Here is a 19,827-nt window from a genome sequence, read left to right as displayed (position 1 = left end):
TGTATATTCTGATTCTCAAATCGCAACAGATTACAAATAGTGTTATGAGAGATCCACAGTTCCGTGGATTATCTCATACTTAAAAAAACTTATTTTACAAAATGAAAATGTTTCTCAAACTCTCAATTACTCTCGTGACCTCACCAATAAACATCACAATATGACAAAATGCAGTTTTGCCACGTAGCTTTTCCACAGAAATGAAAATTACCGGTTTTGTTGTTTCTACTGATATTCAAACTATCAACTGACATTCAAAGATGATGCACGATGCTGAAAAGAATAAGGCCTTCCAATCAATTTTTCATTATGTTGGATTGAGTGATGATCTGAAAATCAAGGTATGATTTCATTAAATAAAAGTTCAGAAAGAATGTCTGTTTCAGATGTTCAGAGATGCCAAAATCAATGAAATCATTAGAAAAGCGCTGAACGAGTGTATGTTAATTTGCAAGGAGCGTGAAGTAAGTGGGACTCGGAAAGTCCTTTTTATAGCTTCATTGGATCTGTAGCCATCTCTAACTCCAGTAAGAATATTTTTGCAATTCAGGAACGTAAAGAAAGGACTATGACTGTTGAATACCGTGAAATGATGTTTAGATTCTTGCAAAAATCCAATCCAGGAATGTTCAAATTCGCTAAAAACGGAGCGATCGAGTTGAGTGAGGAGTATCAGAAAAAGAAAGATGAGTTAGGAAAAACGGAAACTTTGGTATGAATACGTCCTAGATAATTTAGAAGTTTTCAGTTTTTTCAGGTAGCAAACGAAAGCACAGAATCTAACGACGATGTGGATCAAAGCTCCGACGACGAGAATAATGACAACAAAGTCACCGGAGTTCAAAGCTATCTTGTTTCCAGAATGACTCGTCAGAATTCAATCATCTTCACGCTTGGTTTTCTCTTCCCAATTCTGGTATCTCTTATTTTGTATTTATTTGTTAACGATTCCCTGTTTTTGATGGGTTACTAGAACTCATGAGTTCGTGAATGAACATTTTGTGATTTGATCCAGAAAGAACGTTCGAGACCACATTTATTCCTGATTTACATGTCAGAAACCGACAAAGAGTTAGAGAATTTCCTTGTATGAAATAATGCGTCTGGTTCTAATCTGTTACAATCTTATGTACTGAGAAGGGCACTTCCCTCGAATCAACATGAGACATCTCCGTGAAATGAATGTTCGATCCTTCGTTTACATACACCCGTGTGTCATTTATAACCGTCTTGCGTTCAAATAGATACATTCGGGTGTTGCACTGTCTTCTTATTATTATATTTAAATTTTGCCAGAAATTGTATGTAATTTGTTTTGATAAGGTGTGACACTCCCTCGATTGACTATTTATTTTCGTTGCTCTCGAAATAAAGTTGATACTCAACCAAACTCAAAATCCATTCATACTTATTTGAGCTGAAACAGGATAAAGCCAATTATTAAATTATTAACCGTTGAACTGTCCTCCCAAAAAAAACCGCTAGTAAATAAAAGACCATCCTGATAGCATCTGCACCCCACGTCATTCCTCTTTCTCTCTCAAAAACTATTCTTCAGTCTATATGCACTCTCTCCTTTTTTCTCGGTCTGAATCTCTCTTTTCGATCGGAAAGAAAAGTGTTTGAAATATTGCAAATAGAGATCAAAAGGTCTGTTTTTTGAGCATTGGAGAACTTTTTTTTTCTGTTCGTCGTTCGTTTTTTCAAAATGTTTCCAGGAATTAATATTGCAAAAATTTATATAGTTTTTTATTTTTCCACAATGTTGTTTTTTTTAACTAAATTCTGTTGTCTGACCATCGAAACAGACACATAAAACCTGGCAAATAAATGCACCCTCTTTGCAAAACAAAGAGAAACGAAATGAGTCATTTCATTTGTTTCCATGTCAACAACTCGGAAAATGAATTCATGTTTTATGATTTTTTTTTGAATTTCCTTGAGCTGCGGGCACCCGTTTTTTGTGCACATCACTATTTTTGATACTCTTTTATGATTAAATCTCTCAAAAACTCATTTTTCTCTCAACTCTTTAAATAATTTCAGCAAATGTGTCTAATATGCGGGGCACCGGAAGGTGAACCACATTTTGGAGGAATTTGTTGTCGGTAAGTTCACCTTCTGATTTGCAGTTTTCTATTGAATACACTCATTTTAAGAGCGTGTGCAGCCTTCTTCCGACGATATTTTCATTCCAAAAAAGTGTCCAAAAAGTGTACATGTAAAGAGAGAACAATAAAATCACATCCATGTAGAAAGTGTCGAGTTGAGAAATGTTTGAAGATTGGAATGACACCTGAAAGTGAGTTCTTTTTTCAGATTTTGAAAAATGTTGATTCAAAAACCTTCAAACGTGGCATTGCCCATAAATTTTTTGCTTTCAGAAATTCAAGGTGGTCGAGACAGAAACACAATGGATCATCTACAAATGATACCATCTGGAAGCTGCTCTCCAAGCAGTCCACCGTCTTTACTTACCGTTAGTTTCCGTCGAAAGAGTTTACTTTTGAATCGCTCTTTTTTTTAGGCTCGAATAATTTCCCGAGCTACATCTAATTTAGAATTCGCATATTCAAACTGGAAACAATTCAACAGGATGAGACGAGAAGTTGGTGGAATAACATACGATATGAATATTTATGATTTAACCTCTTTGACTAAAATAGATATTGAATTGACATGGAATATGGTCATTTCTATGTTCCCTTCTACCAGAAAACTAGAGGAATCTGATAAGGTTAGTCCAGAAAATATGAAAATGGTAACTATTTTATAGATTTCAGGCAGCTCTATTACGGAACTTTCATATGAAATTTTGGATGATTGTACCTATTTTCGATTGCATAGAAAATCCGGAATTTTATGAAAACACGAAAGAAGAAGATCATAAAAACATGATGGTCGAATTTTATGACGGATCATTTGAGAAAGGGAAAGAATTGACGAAAAAAGAGATTGTGAGGTAGGATATTTAGAAAACATATTTATAATATGTTCTAGAATTTTTTAGAATATTTGAACCATATTGGGGTTCATTCTATACAAAAACGGTCCCTCCGATAGTTGGATTGAATTTGGAAAAAGAGGAATTGATGGCGGTTCTTTGGTTATTGTTTTTTGATAATGGTTAGTTACATTAAACCTTTTTGAAGAAATTCATCAATACCTACTTGTTCCAGGATTCATAAACATATCTTCCGAGTGTTTGGAAATGTGTCGAAACATCAGAAAAATGATTCTTCGAGAACTGAAAAACTACCAAACGGACCGAAACTACGATGAAATGCGTTTCTTCGACACTGTCGAAACATTGGATATAATAGAGAAAGGAGAGCAGAAATTTATGGAAGAATTGCTGGTTTGTGAGATGCACAATGTCAGGATACATGACGACTTCAAAGCGATTCTCAAGGAAAACAAGTATTGATGTATTGTATTTATTTTTGAATTTTATCTGGAGAAACAATGAATTCTTTGGTTTTTTTTCTGAATTAGGACACTCATGAGAGAATACAAATTATTATTAGCCAATCTTTGGTCTTACTTGAAAATTTTTTGATAACATTGACAAAGTGTTGCAAATAGTTGAATGCCCGCGGGAGAGTAGCATTTCAGAACAAATTGTAGTACTGGCGAGACAAATGAGCAGAAAATCGAATCCTCTATTCTTCAATAAATGTTTTGATTTTGAGGAGATGACTTCAGTTACTCTAAAACTTTGTTTCAAGAAATCGCTTTTTGGTTCCATATTAAAGATAAGTTCAATTGTAACGACTAACGAATCTTCAAAAACCAATGAATTCTAGTTTTTCCTTGCAAAGTTCTGTACCAAATACACTTATTTCATCTGAAACTTCCCTAAAATGTATCTATTTTAGTCAATTTAGTTACATTCCCTCCAATCTACTTTCTGAATCTCCGACAAGTACCTCTGACCTTCAACCGATGTACTTATCTTCTCAATCATGCCTTTTCTAATTTACAAAACATCACGTTCTCATTCATGTCACCTCCATTTCGATGATGTTTTCCAATTGAATTTCAAAATTTGGCATTCAAAATGTTCCAATTAAGTTTCAAGTTTTCAATTTGGTCTTTTTACAATCTATTTAATGGAAACAAAGTCACACATAATCAATATGGCGTCCAACTGATATAATCTTCTCTACGTCACTCCAACCCACTTCTTCTCCCCGTGTGTCTGACTTTCTAAAACTCTCATCTCTTCGACTGCTGACCAAAAATGAAAAACGTGTTGATACTCAATGTGTCATATCGTTTATATACTCTACTTTGTAGTTTTTGGTTTTGTTTTTTCTCTGATTTGAACGTTTATTAGTTTTCTGCTTTTGTGAAAAAGTAGTCGGGTGCAATGAAACATTATTCATGTCCATTAAACCATTGAAACATATCAATTCTTATTGGAAAATAAAACAAAGTTCGAGGTAAAGAACTAAATAAAAACCATTTGGAATTTAAACAAATCTTGGAACGTTTTTTGACAACTGGAATATAAATAATTCATAAAGTTTCAAAGTAAGCATTTGTGAACTTTTTCATTCATACGTAACTTTTGAAAAAACCTTCATAAATCCGTTTGCAGATTCCTCACCCCTCCTCTCATGTGCCTAATCTGCGGATCCGAAGAATCTGAGCCTCACTTCGGAGGGACTTCTTGTCGGTGAGTCATAGTGTTCTCTCATCTCTCATTACTATGTATTTTGCAGAGCATGTGCCGCTTTCTTCCGTCGTTACTTCAAATCCAAAAAAGAGAATATAAATTGTACATGTAAACAAAGACAATCACGATCACATCCATGTAGAAAGTGTCGGATAGAGAAGTGTTTTAGTACTGGGATGACACCGGACAGTGAGTTTTTTAAAACTTGACCAATAATAAAAATGTAGTTCTGATTCTCAGAACTCCAAGGAAATCGAGACAGAAATTCAATTGATTTTCTGCCAATGACACCGTCTGGAAGTTCTTCAGAGAGCTCACCACCATCATTATTATCTGTCAGTTTGAATTCTTGAATTCAAATTTAACTTTCTTGAAACTTTCCAGACTCAAATAGTCCCACGAACGACAGCAAACTTAGATTTTGCAATTCCGAATTGGCAAAGATACGAAAAAATGAGAGAAAAATATATAGGCGGAATAATGGAATGGATGAATATATACGAATTGACTAAAATGACAGAAACGAATTATGAATTGACGTGGAATATGGTCAGTATTATGTTCCCATCCACAAGTAAACTGGAGGAAAAAGATAAGGTTTGTCTATCTTGACAGGAGAAAATATTCGGCGAATTCTAATATTTTCAGTCAGCTCTTTTACGAAACTTCATTCCAAAATTATGGCAGATTGCACCGATTTTCGATTGCATAAAGAATTATGATTATTACGAAAAGTTGAATGATACTCAGTATGAGAAAATGATAGTTTCGTTTTATAAAGGATCATTTGTGGAAGGAAAAGAGTTATCCAATAAGGAAATTATGAGGTGAGAAGGAGTGAGTATGAATCAAAATTATAGGAATTTCCAGAGTTTTTGAACCTTTTTGGGATTCATTTTACAACAAAACTGCTCCTCCGATAATTGGATTGAACCTGGAGAAAGAAGAGTTAATGGCTATCATACAGGGTGCGGCAGAATTACCCGCACAAGCTATAAGTGCTATATCTAAAAAAGTAAAAGTCAGAAAACCATGGGAATCAACAAAAAGTTTATTCATGACCATATCAACAATTATCAGCTAATCTTGTTCCATCCGACCTCCTCTCTTTTCGATGACAGCACGAAGACGTCTAGGGTAGGCATCGATGGTTGCACGCAGGTACTCCGGAGACAAAGCGTCCCATTCCTTGACCAGGGTCTTCTTCAGCGCCTCGATACTTGAGTGGGGTTTAGCGTTGACCTTGTTTTGTAAAACCCCCCAGATGGAGTAGTCCAAAGGATTGAGGTCTGGCGAGGACGGTGGCCATTCGTCCTTCGGGATGAACGCAGGGAAATGGGTTTCGCACCACTGTTGCGACAACTTGGCAGTGTGTGCTGGTGCGCCGTCTTGTTGGAACACCCAGCGACGTCCATTGAAGTGCTTCTGGGCCCAGGGAAGAAGTGTCTTTTCCAAAATCTGCGAAATGTAGACTTCTTTATTGATTTTGACTCCCTGATCGACAAAAAGCAATGGTGACTTGCCATCAGCACACACTGCTCCAAAAACCATCACACTAGCGGGATGAGAAGCTTGATGAATGGTCTTTCCGTTTGCAAAAGCTTCCTCAGATGTCTCAGCTAGTACTCGATGATTTTGAGGATTGAATTCGGCCTGTACCGTGAACAGCTTCTCGTCGGAGAACACTGTCACCAAGTGTTCACCATTGCGCGTGCGCTGAAGGAGCTTTTTTGACCTTTCGAGCCGTTTCTTCGTTGTAGCTTCCGAGAGAATGGCTGCTTTTCTTACACGGTAGCAGGTAAGTTTCAGCTTGTCTTTGACAATCCTTCCCATCGAACGTGAACTAATTTTCATACCTTTCGCCATTTTTCTGATGCTCCGATGTGGATTTCTTCTGATTCTCTCTTTCACAGCTTTAATCCGATCTGGAGTCACGACTGTTGGTTTTCTGCCTCTCCCACATCTATCCAAAAACGTGCCAAGCTTTTTGAAACGAGAAATCGAATCATAGACGGTTCTACTTGGGACTCCGAGCCGTTTAATGATGTCAACCGGAGGGACTCCTGCTTTGAAAAGGTTCAAAATAGAAGAGCGATGTGGACTCGGCGGTGCCATTTACCTAAAACAAAACCGATCAATCTGAAATTTGGCACAATGATAAAAAATGAAATAATTAACAAAAATTTAAATAATACGCGCGCCAGAATTGCGTCAATCGCCTTGCTTTATGGCGCCAAACTTTTGTGCGGGTAATTCTGCCGCACCCTGTATGGTTACTGTTTTTCGATAATTGTAAGTTTTTTTGAACTTCGAAAAAATATTATTTCTGTATTTTCATTTCAGGCTACACAAACATCTCGTTGGAATGTCTGGAAATGTGTCGAAATATCAAGAAAGTGATACTCCGAGAACTGAAAAACTTCCAAAACGAGAAGAATTACGATGAGATGCGATTCTTCGACACAGTTGAAACATTAGAAATAATTGATCGAGGAGAGAAAAAGTTTATGGGTGAAATGACGATTTGTGAAATGCATAATGTCAGGTTACACGACGAGTTCAAAGCGATTCTTATGGAAAATAAATATTAGAGATTCATGACGATGAGAATAAATGGATATTCTGAAACACTCATTTATGATCAAAATGAAGACTTCTATAAGATACTCGTCGATATTGGACAGTTCATTTTGTAATGAAAGAATTGACTCTCCGTGACGTGGATGGTGTAATCTAAAATACAGAATAGAAATTATTCCATTCGAAACAACAAAACAAGCATTTAGCGTATCCTGATACTCTTTCGATACGATTAATACTACTAACGGTCGGATAACAGCTCCAATTACTTGTTAGTCTCGATAATTCTGAAGAGAGAACGGCACTCGGTCTGAAAATTTGTATCTGAGAAAAGAGTACTACATATATGCCATAAAACATGTATCAGAAGTTCTACAAAATGATACTTCTAATACAGCTTTTACGATAAGTAACTCACTGCTCAGAAAATTCTCCATCTTCACAAGTCAACCATTTCCAATAATTAATAGCGTCAGAGAAAAAGGAAACGACGACGAAATAGAAAACCGGGCCCGTAGTTCTCTTGTTTTTGTTGTTCACTATTTTTCTTTCGAGTTTCATCAAATAAATGACATAAAACAAAATAAACACATATCTTACTATCTATGAATCCATTGCAGTTTGGGTCAAAAAATTACAAATTGTAGTCATCCAGTTAGAGTTATTTAGCATATACTTTTGGAATAGACTTAACGTCACTATTTATTTCATTTTTTTTTTAAATAAATTGATTATGAAAACTGTTCCAAAATACAGAAAATTTTTTAATGACATTTTCCCAGTTCCACATTCCATCATAACTTATAGTTTACTCTCCTTGAGTATCGCTTTGAAATCATCGTGTATTCTGACATTATACATTTCACAAATCATCATTTCTTCCATAAACTTTTTCTCTCCTCTCTCGATAAGTTGTAATGTCTCGATTGTTTCAATGAATCGCATATCATCGAAATCCTTTTCGTTTTGATAATTCTTCAGTTCCCGAAGAATCACTTTCTTAATATTTCGACACATTTCCATACAGTCCGGAGAGATATTCGTGTATCCTGAAATCGGAAATGATTTCCTTTCGTTTCCTTTACAATAAAATGCTTACCGTTATCAAAGAAAAGTAACCAAATGATCGCCATCAACTCAGCTCTCTCCAAATCCATATAAACTATTGGCAACACCATTTTCGTATAATAATATATCCAGATTGATTGGAATATTCTAAACGTTTGAGTATTAGAATTCAGATCACGATGTTCTAAAAATACTTCAAAATTTCAGTTTTCGACAATTCTTGTCCCTTTGGGAAAGTTCCTTCGTAGAAGTGTACAATGAGATTCTCAAATTCTTCTGCATCCATCATTGCATACTTCTCCGCGTTTTCTATATTTTCCAAAATTGGCTCAATTTGCCATAATTTCAACTGGAAGTTCCGGAGAAGAGCTGACTGAAAATCGATACTTTAAGAAAAAAGTGAACACCAAATAAATTAATTTACCTTATCAGTATCTTCCAAATTCACTGTCGCTGGGAATAAATTGTAGACCATTTTCCATGTCAATTCAATGTCTTGTCTTACTGTACTACTCAATTGGAATATGTTCATGTATCCGATCTTTCCTCCATTCATTTTGTCTCTCAATATTTCAAACTCCCGCCAGTTTGACGTAGCGAAAGTAAGACTCGACGAGTCCCGGGATACTATTCGGGCCTGGAAAAAACCATCGGAATGTAGAAAATTATGAAGATATTCTCTTACAGATAACAAGGACGGAAGAGTGCCGGTAGGTGAGTTTTCCAGAGATTTCTTTGAATGTTTATCACGAGTAGCTTGCACTTCTGAACAATTTTTTGTTTGAAGTCTTGAAAAAGAGGACAACTCACTGTCTGGCTTCATTCCAGCTGCAAAGCACTTCACTATTCTACAATTTCTACACGGATGAGAGTTCGATTCTCTTGTTTTGCATGTACATCTGGTGAAAACCTTTTTGGAATGGAAGTATCGACGAAAAAATGCAGCACAGGCACTGAAATAGCATGGAAATTAAAACCAAATAGTGTTTGCTCACCGACATGAGATCCCACCAAAATGAGGTTCAGCATCTGGAGATCCACAGACTAGACACATGACTTTAAAGCTTTAAAAGCTTGCCAGCAATAGGAAAATAACAGTTGAAAAGTAAAGTTGAATGTAAGAAATTGGCATGCAACAACCAATAAAAATTTTAAATCAGAATGTTGAAAAGAAGAAACATTTATCAGCAAGTTGTACATTGAGCAAATAAAACTAGAAAAACGAATTCCAGACCATAGATGTTGTAGTTTTCAGTCAATATTGTAAATTTTCAAATCCTCTGTTTCTTAACAATTTCTCTGAAGTCGTCATGTACTCTTATCTGATTCAGTTCACATATAATAAACTCATCCAGAAATTTCTGCTCTCCTCGTTCCACTATCATTGGTATTTCCAGAATATCCATGAAACGTATTGCAGCAGCCTCTTCGTTTCCGACTTTCTCCATTAGATAGTTTTTCAGCTCTCGATGTATCACTTTTCTTATATTCCAACAGAGATCAATGCTTTTCGAACTGATGTCGATGTAAGCTGAAAGAAAAAAGATTGATGAGAGTAGGTATTTAAGTGACAAGTATATAATACCATGATCGAAAAACAATATCCAGATTACTGCCATGAGCTCAATTCTGTCCAGAGATAGGAAAACAATAGCTTCAATGACTTTTTCGAAGAAATAAATCCAATGAGGACCGAAAATTCTGAAAAGAAGTTTTAGGAGGCATGTTTACGGTAAGGAAATGTTGTTGACTCACCTCCAAATATCATTTTCTGACAACTCAGAACCTTTCATGAAACTTCCATTGAAAAACGGAAATATAATATTCTGAATATCTTTTTCTTCCATCTTCCGATATTCTACTCGATTTGCCACGTGGTCCAATGCTGGCTCGATTTGCCATAATTTCAATACAAATCCATTTATCAAAGATCTTTTATCACTTGAAGACAACTTCCCAAAATCTGGGAAAACGTCGGCTACAAGGTCCTCAGTTAACAAGGTATCATTTTTAGTAAGGCTTGTAATGGCATAAACATTTTGAAGTCCGAGAGATGAGAACATGTGGATTCGTTTCTTTTCGAAAACTGAAAAATTGGAGATAGTGGAGGTGATGTTTGTGGTGTCCTTTGGAGGAATGTAGGGCTGAAAACGGAATTATAACCTGTGAAATTTACTGCAATGCTTACTGTGAGAGCCAGCTGGACGTTTTCGTTAGCTGAAGCGATGAGCCTATTTGAAGAACCATTGGGGTCTCGTTGTCCGCAGAGTTCTCAAAATTTCAAAACTTGATACTCAACTCTTCAATTCCCTAGATCCACTCACTTTGAGGTGTCATTCCAACTGCAAAACATTTGGCAACTCGACAACTTCGACATGGATGAGAATTGATAGTTTTTGACTTGCAAGAGCATTTGATTATAAACTTTTTCGAGTTGAAATACCGACGGAAGAATGCGGCACATGCTCTGAAATATCAGCATTTTTGAAACTATGTTTGATATCTCAGATTAAAGAAAACTCACCGACACGAGTTTCCTCCAAAATGTGATTCAGATTGACGGGAGCCACAGACAAGGCAAGTCATGGTTTTTTGAGAAAAAAACTGAGTTGAGAGATCTAAAGGGAAGAATTAGTGTCATATCAGAAAAAAAAATTTAAAAAATATAAATATGGTTATGTCAACCATAGTTATTGAAATAGCGAAATACAAACGAAGGGAAACACGAGTTTATCAGCATAAATTAGCCTGATTTATTTTGTTTTTTTATATAGAACTCAGTTCATATCATACGAATTTCAAATCCTTTGTTTCTTCATCATCACCCTGAAATCATCATGCATCCGAAGCTTATAAAGTTCACACAGAATCATCTCCTCGTGGAATTGCTTCTCTCCTCGTTCAACTATCAATGGGATTTCTAGAATTTCCAGAAATCGAGATTGTGCTTGTTCCTCAGTGAAATTCTTTTCCAGTTCATAATTTTTGAGTTCTTGAAGTATAACTTTTCTCATGTTCCAACTGAAATCGGAACAGTTTTGGCTGATATTAATGTAGGCTGAAAATTAGATGAATTTTTGATTGAAAAGTAGAATAGACTAACCATAATCAAAGAATAGTATCCATATAACTGCCATCATTTCCATTTTATCTAGAGCCAATGTGATTAGTGGGTCAATGAGCAAAGAAAAATAACGGTTCCAATGAACACCAAAAGTTCTGAAAAAAAGAGTGATGCGAGCAAAACAAGTGTAATTTATTAGACTTACCTCCAAATTTCATCCTTTCCCATCTCTTCTCCTTCCAAAAAACTTCCGTCGTACATAGGAAAAGCGACGGTCATCATTTCCTCTTCATTCATTTTCTCGTACTTCACCCGTTCTGCTACGTGGTCCATCACTGGCTCAATGTTCCAGATTTTTATCAAGAAATTGTTCAACATTGCTTTTTTATCACTTGCTAGCAGTTTTTGAAATTCTGGGAAACTTTCACTGACAAATTCCCACGTTATATCAAAATCTTGTTTTGTGAATGATGTGGCTTTGTAGAGACCAATCGATTCAGGTCTCTGAAATATTTCCCATCTTTTCTTTTCGTATTCAACAAAATTTGGAAGAGATAAACTGATGTTAGAAGTGTGTCTGGGTGAGATGTGAGTCTGAATATGTAGGATTCAAATGACACAACGAATTATTAAGAACTTACTGTGTAGGTTGGAAATTTCAGATCAAGCGGCGAAATTGATTTTTCAAGTTTTCTCGGAGATGAGCCATTCGGATCTCGTTGTCCATGGATTTCTAGAAACTTTGTACGTAGAGAATCTTTTGTAAAACATTCACAAAAACATTTAACATCTGTTCTACACATCATAAACTCATCATCACTTACTTAGAGGTGTCATTCCAATTGCAAAACATTTCGCCATTCGGCAACTTCTGCATGGATGAGAGTTGACTTTTTTGGTTTTGCATATACAAACGATGACTGACTTATTTGAGTTGAAATAACGGCGAAAGAATGCAGCACATGCACTGAAATTTGAGAGTTTTGAATAGGTTGGAGTGACGACAAAAGTTCAAGAACTTTATGAGAAAAGTTGGTTTATTTACCGACAAGAGTTGCCACCAAAATGGGGTTCGGACTGACGGGATCCACAAACCAGGCAAGTCATCTTTTGACTAGATAGGGGACGAAGATATCTGAAAAAAAATGTATTTAAGTATCGATAAAAATATCTTATCAAATACAGAGTAAAACGACTTGTGACCGGTTGATACAATTCTCACTGTCTCTTGAAATTATATAACATACGATTGTCTACTGTTGTCATGGTAGTCACTACACTCGGTTTATGCAGAAGTTGCCCTGCCGCTCGACGGACTAGCATAATGTATTTTTTGTTTGCCTCCCGTTGAAATAGAATTTGTTTCAATGGTCAGACCACACAACGCTATGAAATCAAAAAATCACTTGAACTCTAATTGACTTTTACAACAAAGAAATGGAAATCAGACTGTATAGTTTAGGAATTTTGAGTATCATGAATAATTTTTTTAAGGTTACAAATAACATACTTTTTACATTTTTGCAGTCCTTAGAATTGCTAGTCCAAAAAGTGTCTAGGTTTTCTAATGAGAATAGTTTTTCAGGAAAAAACGAATGAATAAAACAGAAAAAGGAAACCGAGTGCATCGAAACAAGACGGAATACACCTTTTGATTATTTTCTCCTCTATTTCTGCGACCACATGGCAAACAAAGTTTCCGTCATTTCTCTGTCTCCTCGTAAAAAAGAACAAAAAGAGGAGTAGTGTAGATTTAGACAACTAGAGAAATGGTTGAAAGAATCAGAGTACGTAAAGGATTTTAGATGACGTGGGTCGAATTTCAAAAAGTTGGAAACAGGAAATATTGGATTACAATTAGTTGCTCGAAATGTTTTATCAGCTCAAAAAATTTCGAGTCTCAACTGAAAACAGGAAAATAGTTCGAATAGGTGAAAAGCGTGTTTTGTAGCCAGCCGAGAAAAGAAAGTCAACAGATCAATATCTGTAATCAAATTAGAACGATCCGCCAGAACTACTACTTGAAATTACGTGTTTAGAGCGTGAAACCCAAGAAATACTTTTAAAAAGAAACAGATACGTAATACACTTTTATAAAAGTGTGTTCAATTCGGATGGTTCGTGGTTTGTTCCAAATGAAAGTCTGGTCTCTGCTGGACATGCAATCATAAAACATCTACAAAATTCTAAAATCTCTTTATTTACATAATGCATGAAATAAATGCTCAACCATTCAACTCATTCATTAATAACCTATAATCATCATGTAGATGCACATGGTGCATATCACAAATAAGCAACTCCTCGTGGAACTTTCTTTCTCCTTTCTCAACCATACTCAACGTATCCAAAGTGTCTATGAACTGCATCTCATCGTAGTTCTTGTCCATTTGGTATCCTTTCAGTTCTCGATATATCAGATTTCTGATATTTCGGCACATTTCAGAGCACTCCACGCTGATGTTCGTGTAGGCTGCAACGAAGTATAATAATTATTGTATCACAAACCTTTCAGAATAACCTCCATCAAAAAGAATAAGCAAAGCAAGAGCCATATATTCCGCTTTGTCTAAACTTTTTGCATGTATTGGAAGGATGACATGTTGCCCATAGTAGGCTAGTATTGGACCGAATGTTCTGAAACACTTTTTGTTGAAACTGCTTACATATCTCAGTTGTTCTCACTCTAATATATTTTCCGGTGTCATTCGGTACCGATTCGGAATTGAATCCGTATAAAAATTAACTATCAACCTCTTACAATCCTCTAAATTATTGAATTTCGAATATCTTTGTACATTCGCTTCCATGTCAATTGCAGCCGTCAACACTGACCATTTCGGCAAGAAGTTTCGGAGAAGGGCTTCCTGAAAAAAAGTAATTTTCTGTGAATTTCAGTTCTTACACTTGGTGTCAAGTCCCTTGCTCCTTACCTTATCCAACTTTCTCAAATTCCACGTGGCAGACGGGAACAAGTCTTCCACTATCTTCCAAACCATCGAACAATCCTCTCTCATGATGCATGATAATTCATAGTAATTAGTTTGATCCAATGTTTTATTGAACATCAGACTCCGTTTGTTTTGCACTTTCTGCCAACTCAAAGCTGTCAACGCAATTGTTGAAGAGTCTCGGGGAATGATTTGAAGCTGAAAAGAGGTCATTGTTCCATGAATAAAAAGTTTCAAAACTCACTGGTAACGGAGACATCGGAAGAGATGGTGGACTTGATGAAATATATGGATTATTTGAAGTTGAGGCCACCATTGAAACCTCCTCTTGAAGAACCCTCTTCTTTGGTGGATGCTTTTCACGTTTCTGTTGAACTTCTGAATACAGAATTTCGAAAAAATTATAATCTCACAAAACTAACTCTCCGGATTCATTCCTGCTTCCAGACACTTCAAAATCCTACATTCTCTACAAGGATGACTGTTTCGGAATCTGACTTGACAAGTGCATGATGCCACTGACTTTTTGGAATGGAAGTAGCGACGGAAGAATGCGGCACAAGCGCTGCAAAATAGAAAGGTGGGGAATGAAAATCAAATTAAGATAATCTGAATTACCTGCATGACACTCCACCAAAGTGAGGTTCTGTCTCTGATGCTCCGCATATGTGGCACGACATTTTCATTTTAAAACCTGGAAAAGTTAGAATTCTAAAATTAAGATTAATCTGTCAGAAATTAAAAAATTTTTAAATTAAAAAATTTTTCTAAAATTAAGATTAATCTGTCAAATATTTAGGCACTGGTTAAAAACCGATTAAATAAGCGAAGAAGGATAGTAAAAATATATTCATTTGTTTCTAGGAGAACCCGTGAGTAGTATGAAAGATGAAATAATAATATCAATCAATAATTATGTTCTCTAATCATCAACCGATAATCATCATGAATATGTACATTATTCATTTCGCACACCAATAGTTCCTCTTGGAACTTTGATTCTCCTTTCTGCATTAACTGTAGCACATCAATGGTTTCAATGAACCTCATCTCTTCCACATTTCTATCAGCATAATATCCACGTAATTCTCGAAGAACAATATTTTTGACATTATGGCAGAGTTCTGCACATTCTGAGCTGATGTTCGTGTGTGCTCCATCAAAAAACGCCATTACAGCAACTGCCATATACTCCACTGCATTGAAATCTTTACCACAAATCGGCAGTGCCAAATCAAATGCATAATATCGGAGATACGGTTCGAAAATTCTGCAGAATCACATTATGTGAAAACTCAAATGAACGATTTTCCCACCTCAAGATCTCATTTGGTTCCATTTGACAATTTTCGTACATCGATTGGCTATAGAATTTGATAACCATCCCATAGTAGTCAACAATACTTGTGCAATAGCCTTCGTAGACCGCCCGATTCCTTTCAAAATCAATTGCAGCTACCAAGAGTGCCCATTTGGGATAGAAGTTCCTCAGCAAAGAATTCTAGAAATTATACAAAAGTGAAGAGGGAAAAAAACTGAAACTTTTCAACTTACCTTATCCCAAGTGGAAAGCTCAATCAGTTGAGGGAATATCATCTCGATAACACTAAGCATAATTTCCACATCATTCTTAGTGGCTAGACATGTTTCGTAGTAAGTCACCTCGTCCAGTCGTTTTCCATAAAGCATACTTCTCTTTCCTTGAACATCAGCCCATCTAGAGACAACGCGGGAGATATTAGATTTATCTCGAGAGGTTATTTGAAACTGAAATGGATTTGAGAAACTTCATCTACTAGTTAGTCTCACTAACCGGAATTGGAGTCAAAGAGTGAGATGATGGGCTCTGTGATCCTGAAGACGAAGATGATGCTGTCACTTCAATTACCTCCATATTGTTCTGTTGCTTCGGTGCTTTCTGAAGATGCTTCTCCCTTTTGTGTTGAACTTCTGAAATATACCTCAACGTTAATATATACCCGAAATGCACGAAGTCTCACTTTCAGGGTTCATCCCTGCATCTAGACACTTTTGAATCCGACATTCTCTACATGGATGACTGTTTCGGAATCTTGTTCGACAAGTGCACGAAACACCTGACTTTTTCGAGTGAAAATAACGACGGAAAAATGCGGCACAGGCTCTGTAATTTGTGACTCTCTCAATTGAAGCAGCAAGAGGGCTATAAAATCCAAAAGATCTCACTCACCTACAAGTTATCCCTCCAAAATGTGGTTCAGAATCTGCGGCACCGCACACTCTACATGACGTTGACATCTTGAAGCTTGAATACTGTAGAAATTATATAGTTCTTATGGAAAAATTCTATTGGAAATAAGGATTTCGGTTGAAAACCTTTCAACACAACAGTAAAAATGCTAGTGATACAAATAATTTATTATTTCTTTACGAATTTGTATATAATATTTTTTCCGTTTTGGCAGGGTTTATTCATAAGGAAAGATGCAGAGGGATTGGAATTCATATTGAAGGGGTTGAGATCATTTTGAAAGTTGAACTAGAGACTACAAAGCATATTGTTTTCGATTACATGAAAAAACGGATTCAATAATTATGTTCTCTAATCATCAACCGATAATCATCATGAATATGCACATTATTCATTTCGCACACCAATAGTTCCTCTTGGAACTTTGATTCTCCTTTCTGCATTAACTGTAGCACATCAATGGTTTCAATGAACCTCATCTCTTCCACATTTCTATCAGCATAATATCCACGTAATTCTCGAAGAACAATATTTTTGACATTATGACAGAGGTCTGCACATTCCGAGCTGATGTTCGTGTGTGCTGTTACGAAAGAAAACAATTAGGTTGAGTTTCAGTTTTCTCCCTTTATTACCTCCATCAAAAAATATCATCAAAGCGATTGCCATGTACTCCACTGCATTAAACTTTTTCTCACAGATTGGCAGCGCCAAGACGAATGCGTAGTAGCGGAGAAATGGCTCGAATATTCTAAAAACTCACCAATAAGTAAACTCTCAAAGACGTCAAGGCTAACCTCAATATCTCCTTGGGCTCCATTTCACAATTCTCGTACATTGAGGAGTTCCAGAACTTAATTACCATCTGACAGTAGTCCTCTGGTGTGCAGATTCCTTCATAAACGGCACGATTCTTATCAAAATCAATAGAAGAGACTAGAAGAGACCACTTGGGATGGAAATTTCGGAGGAGAGCGCCCTAGAATCCAAATGTAAATAAACAGGAACATAGAGAGCGATTACCTTGTCCCAAGTAGGGAGCTCATGCAATTGTGGAAATATCACTTCAATGACACTCCACATAATTTCGACGTCTATTTTTGTTGCGAGACACATTTCATAATAGGTCACTTCATCTAGACGTCTTCCATACAATTGACTTCTTCTTCCTTGAACATTGACCCATTTTGAGACGACATGGGAGATGTTGGAGTTGTCTCGAGGTATGATTTGGAACTGAAAGAAGATGAAAACATACTTACAAGCATTGAGTTACTTACTGGTATTGGAGATAATGGGAGAGATGGTGGACTTTGAGAAGCAGATGATGAAGATGATGAGGTGGAAGTTATGTCAAGAATCTCCACCTCTTTTTGTGGTTTCTGAGGTTTCTGTGGATGTTTTTCTCGTTTGTGTTGAACTTCTGGAACGAGAATTTCGAAAAGTAGTTTCATCTTATAAAACTCACTTTCCGGAGTCATCCCGGCATCTAGACACTTTTGAATTCGACACTCTCTACACGGATGACTATTTTGGAATCTGATTTGGCAAGTACATGAGATCACAGCTTTCTTCGAGTGAAAATAACGACGGAAGAATGCGGCACAGGCTCTACAAGACATCCCACCAAAATGGGGCTCAGCCTCTGGTGCTCCACACACGTGGCAAGACATGGATTGGCTGGAAATTCAATTTTTCTGGCAGAAATGAAAACTGAATTCAAGCAACAACGAGTAAACTGTTTGAGCTATGAAACAAATACATAAATCCAACGTCTACGTTATGTGTCCATGGAAAAAAACACTAGCCTTTGCCTCGTCTGTCTACATGCTTATTGAATTGTTGCTAGGAAGCAAAACGGAGCAAAAGCAAAAGATTCAAACATCACACCACAACACATTAGATCAAAAAGTGAAAGTTTTCGGGTTGAGAGGTGACGCCAGATAAAGGAAACCAAATAAAATGTTGAAAAGAGATCTCTGATTTGGCAGAAAAAAGTTCAGGGAAATAATTTTCAGACAGGTGTGATTTTTGATGTGGAGAGAAGGTTTCTATGGCAGATTTCGTAATGTTTGCCAAGTTTTTGCTGGATACATTTTGCAAAAAAAGGTGTCTGGAATAGAAAAAATAGAGAATGTATTTGCTATTTTGAGGATCAGAAAGATAATTAACAATTAGGAAGTTCAAGTTAAGAAGTGGAGAATGAAACATTATAGTATTGCAAGATGCCAAAGAACTTTTCCAAAAACTACAAAAACCATGAAATGAGAAAAACCAAATGGAAAAGGAGGGGGTTTCCACGGAAAACTATTAAAATCAAAAAGTGTTTACAAAAGTGACAAATAATAATAGTCATCATAATGTCACATGTACTTTTTGTCTGTCTATCCCGAAAAAAGAGGGAGCAACAAGAAAGAGACCTTTTGATCTTCTGGGTCTCTCTGTCTACATAGAAAACGCAAACAAATTTCTTCCGTCGTAAAATATGAACAAAGAGAGAGAAAAGGGAGTTGAAATGAAAAGAGAGGATTAGAGGGAGAGACAAATTGCAGGTGGTTAGTCAGAAATAGTGAGTAGAATGGAGATGAAGAGAGAGAAAGAGGTGACGTGGCTTCAGAAAGTTACGTCAACATCTGACATTTGAAAAGTCAGTCATTAATTATCAGTCAGTATCTTCTTTATCAAGAACGAAGTACCACTGATTTTTATGATTTTTCTTTTTTCAATTTTCGATCAAGTATTACGCATCTTTTTAACAATCTGTAAATGTCAACGGAACACATTCAAATATTTGATCATGTTCGGATGTGATATTTGAGTAAAAGTTGGGATTTAAGATTCCGTCTATTTGTCCGCTTGCAAAACTTGTTTCCAGTTTTTCTGAAAGTGAAATTTTGATCTCATCTGTTTATTTCAGAAACTGAACCATCTACTCTCTAACAAAAAACACCAATTAAAATAACACACCTCCGCAAAACTCAAAAAATTCTAACTAGTCAAAAATCCATCAGAACCAAAAAACCATTTCCTCCGGTTGATCGGATTTTGTGGTTTGAGTGTAGACAGAAATGATGATCTTTTTTTGAATGAGAGAAATGGTTTTCCCCTTTTTTATTGCTGTCATCGGCCAATTTAGTGTCGTGTAAACTTTTCATATTTGTTGGTATTTAAAATATGAGTCACCCGACTAATAATTAAAAAAAAAGAGGTCTACTACAGACTAGTGTTCACAAATCAACTGGCGTGCCTGAAG

The 19,827-nt window shown here is 36.2% G+C and overlaps 7 protein-coding genes across 7 annotated transcripts; 2 read left to right on the top strand and 5 right to left on the bottom strand.

Moving 5' to 3' along the window:
* Positions 1-260: 260 nt before the first annotated feature.
* Positions 261-973, top strand: GCK72_019792 (uncharacterized protein; the record flags this gene model as incomplete). The annotated part of the gene is made up of 4 exons (XM_003115990.1): positions 261-341; positions 387-464; positions 551-712; positions 758-973. 4 exons carry the CDS (start codon positions 261-263, stop codon positions 971-973), a joined length of 537 nt encoding a protein of 178 aa, XP_003116038.1.
* Positions 974-2,049: 1,076 nt separating this feature from the next.
* On the top strand, positions 2,050-7,272 carry GCK72_019791 (uncharacterized protein; the record flags this gene model as incomplete). The annotated part of the gene is made up of 14 exons (XM_053733228.1): positions 2,050-2,108; positions 2,160-2,302; positions 2,385-2,479; positions 2,528-2,737; positions 2,784-2,962; positions 3,011-3,126; positions 3,180-3,420; positions 4,604-4,681; positions 4,728-4,870; positions 4,922-5,016; positions 5,066-5,278; positions 5,330-5,508; positions 5,552-5,649; positions 7,025-7,272. 14 exons carry the CDS (start codon positions 2,050-2,052, stop codon positions 7,270-7,272), a joined length of 2,097 nt encoding a protein of 698 aa, XP_053582141.1.
* Positions 7,273-8,062: 790 nt separating this feature from the next.
* On the bottom strand, positions 8,063-9,383 carry GCK72_019790 (uncharacterized protein; the record flags this gene model as incomplete). Its single annotated transcript, XM_003116641.2, has 7 exons — positions 8,063-8,310; positions 8,361-8,476; positions 8,524-8,702; positions 8,754-8,966; positions 9,015-9,094; positions 9,140-9,282; positions 9,325-9,383. The coding sequence occupies 7 exons, from the start codon at positions 9,381-9,383 to the stop codon at positions 8,063-8,065; spliced, it is 1,038 nt and encodes a 345-aa protein (XP_003116689.2).
* A 217-nt stretch (positions 9,384-9,600) lies between these two features.
* Positions 9,601-10,915, bottom strand: GCK72_019789 (uncharacterized protein; the record flags this gene model as incomplete). The annotated part of the gene is made up of 6 exons (XM_053733227.1): positions 9,601-9,860; positions 9,915-10,030; positions 10,085-10,473; positions 10,518-10,600; positions 10,654-10,796; positions 10,854-10,915. 6 exons carry the CDS (start codon positions 10,913-10,915, stop codon positions 9,601-9,603), a joined length of 1,053 nt encoding a protein of 350 aa, XP_053582140.1.
* A 212-nt stretch (positions 10,916-11,127) lies between these two features.
* Positions 11,128-15,024, bottom strand: GCK72_019788 (uncharacterized protein; the record flags this gene model as incomplete). The annotated part of the gene is made up of 13 exons (XM_053733226.1): positions 11,128-11,387; positions 11,433-11,548; positions 11,599-11,987; positions 12,035-12,126; positions 12,218-12,360; positions 12,439-12,528; positions 13,647-13,866; positions 13,915-14,030; positions 14,079-14,260; positions 14,327-14,542; positions 14,589-14,722; positions 14,767-14,909; positions 14,963-15,024. 13 exons carry the CDS (start codon positions 15,022-15,024, stop codon positions 11,128-11,130), a joined length of 2,163 nt encoding a protein of 720 aa, XP_053582139.1.
* Positions 15,025-15,250: 226 nt separating this feature from the next.
* Positions 15,251-16,621, bottom strand: GCK72_019787 (uncharacterized protein; the record flags this gene model as incomplete). The annotated part of the gene is made up of 6 exons (XM_003115855.2): positions 15,251-15,614; positions 15,661-15,845; positions 15,899-16,111; positions 16,158-16,294; positions 16,345-16,487; positions 16,554-16,621. 6 exons carry the CDS (start codon positions 16,619-16,621, stop codon positions 15,251-15,253), a joined length of 1,110 nt encoding a protein of 369 aa, XP_003115903.2.
* Positions 16,622-16,909: 288 nt separating this feature from the next.
* Positions 16,910-18,247, bottom strand: GCK72_019786 (uncharacterized protein; the record flags this gene model as incomplete). The annotated part of the gene is made up of 6 exons (XM_003115976.2): positions 16,910-17,157; positions 17,210-17,325; positions 17,372-17,553; positions 17,598-17,810; positions 17,855-17,997; positions 18,043-18,247. The coding sequence occupies 6 exons, from the start codon at positions 18,245-18,247 to the stop codon at positions 16,910-16,912; spliced, it is 1,107 nt and encodes a 368-aa protein (XP_003116024.2).
* Positions 18,248-19,827: the final 1,580 nt, after the last annotated feature.

The sequence above is a fragment of the Caenorhabditis remanei genome, chromosome V, assembly GCF_010183535.1.
Source record: "Caenorhabditis remanei strain PX506 chromosome V, whole genome shotgun sequence".
Lineage (NCBI taxonomy): Eukaryota > Metazoa > Nematoda > Chromadorea > Rhabditida > Rhabditidae > Caenorhabditis > Caenorhabditis remanei.
Note: the sequence above shows the minus strand (reverse complement) of the source record. Positions and strands in the feature narration are given on the sequence as shown.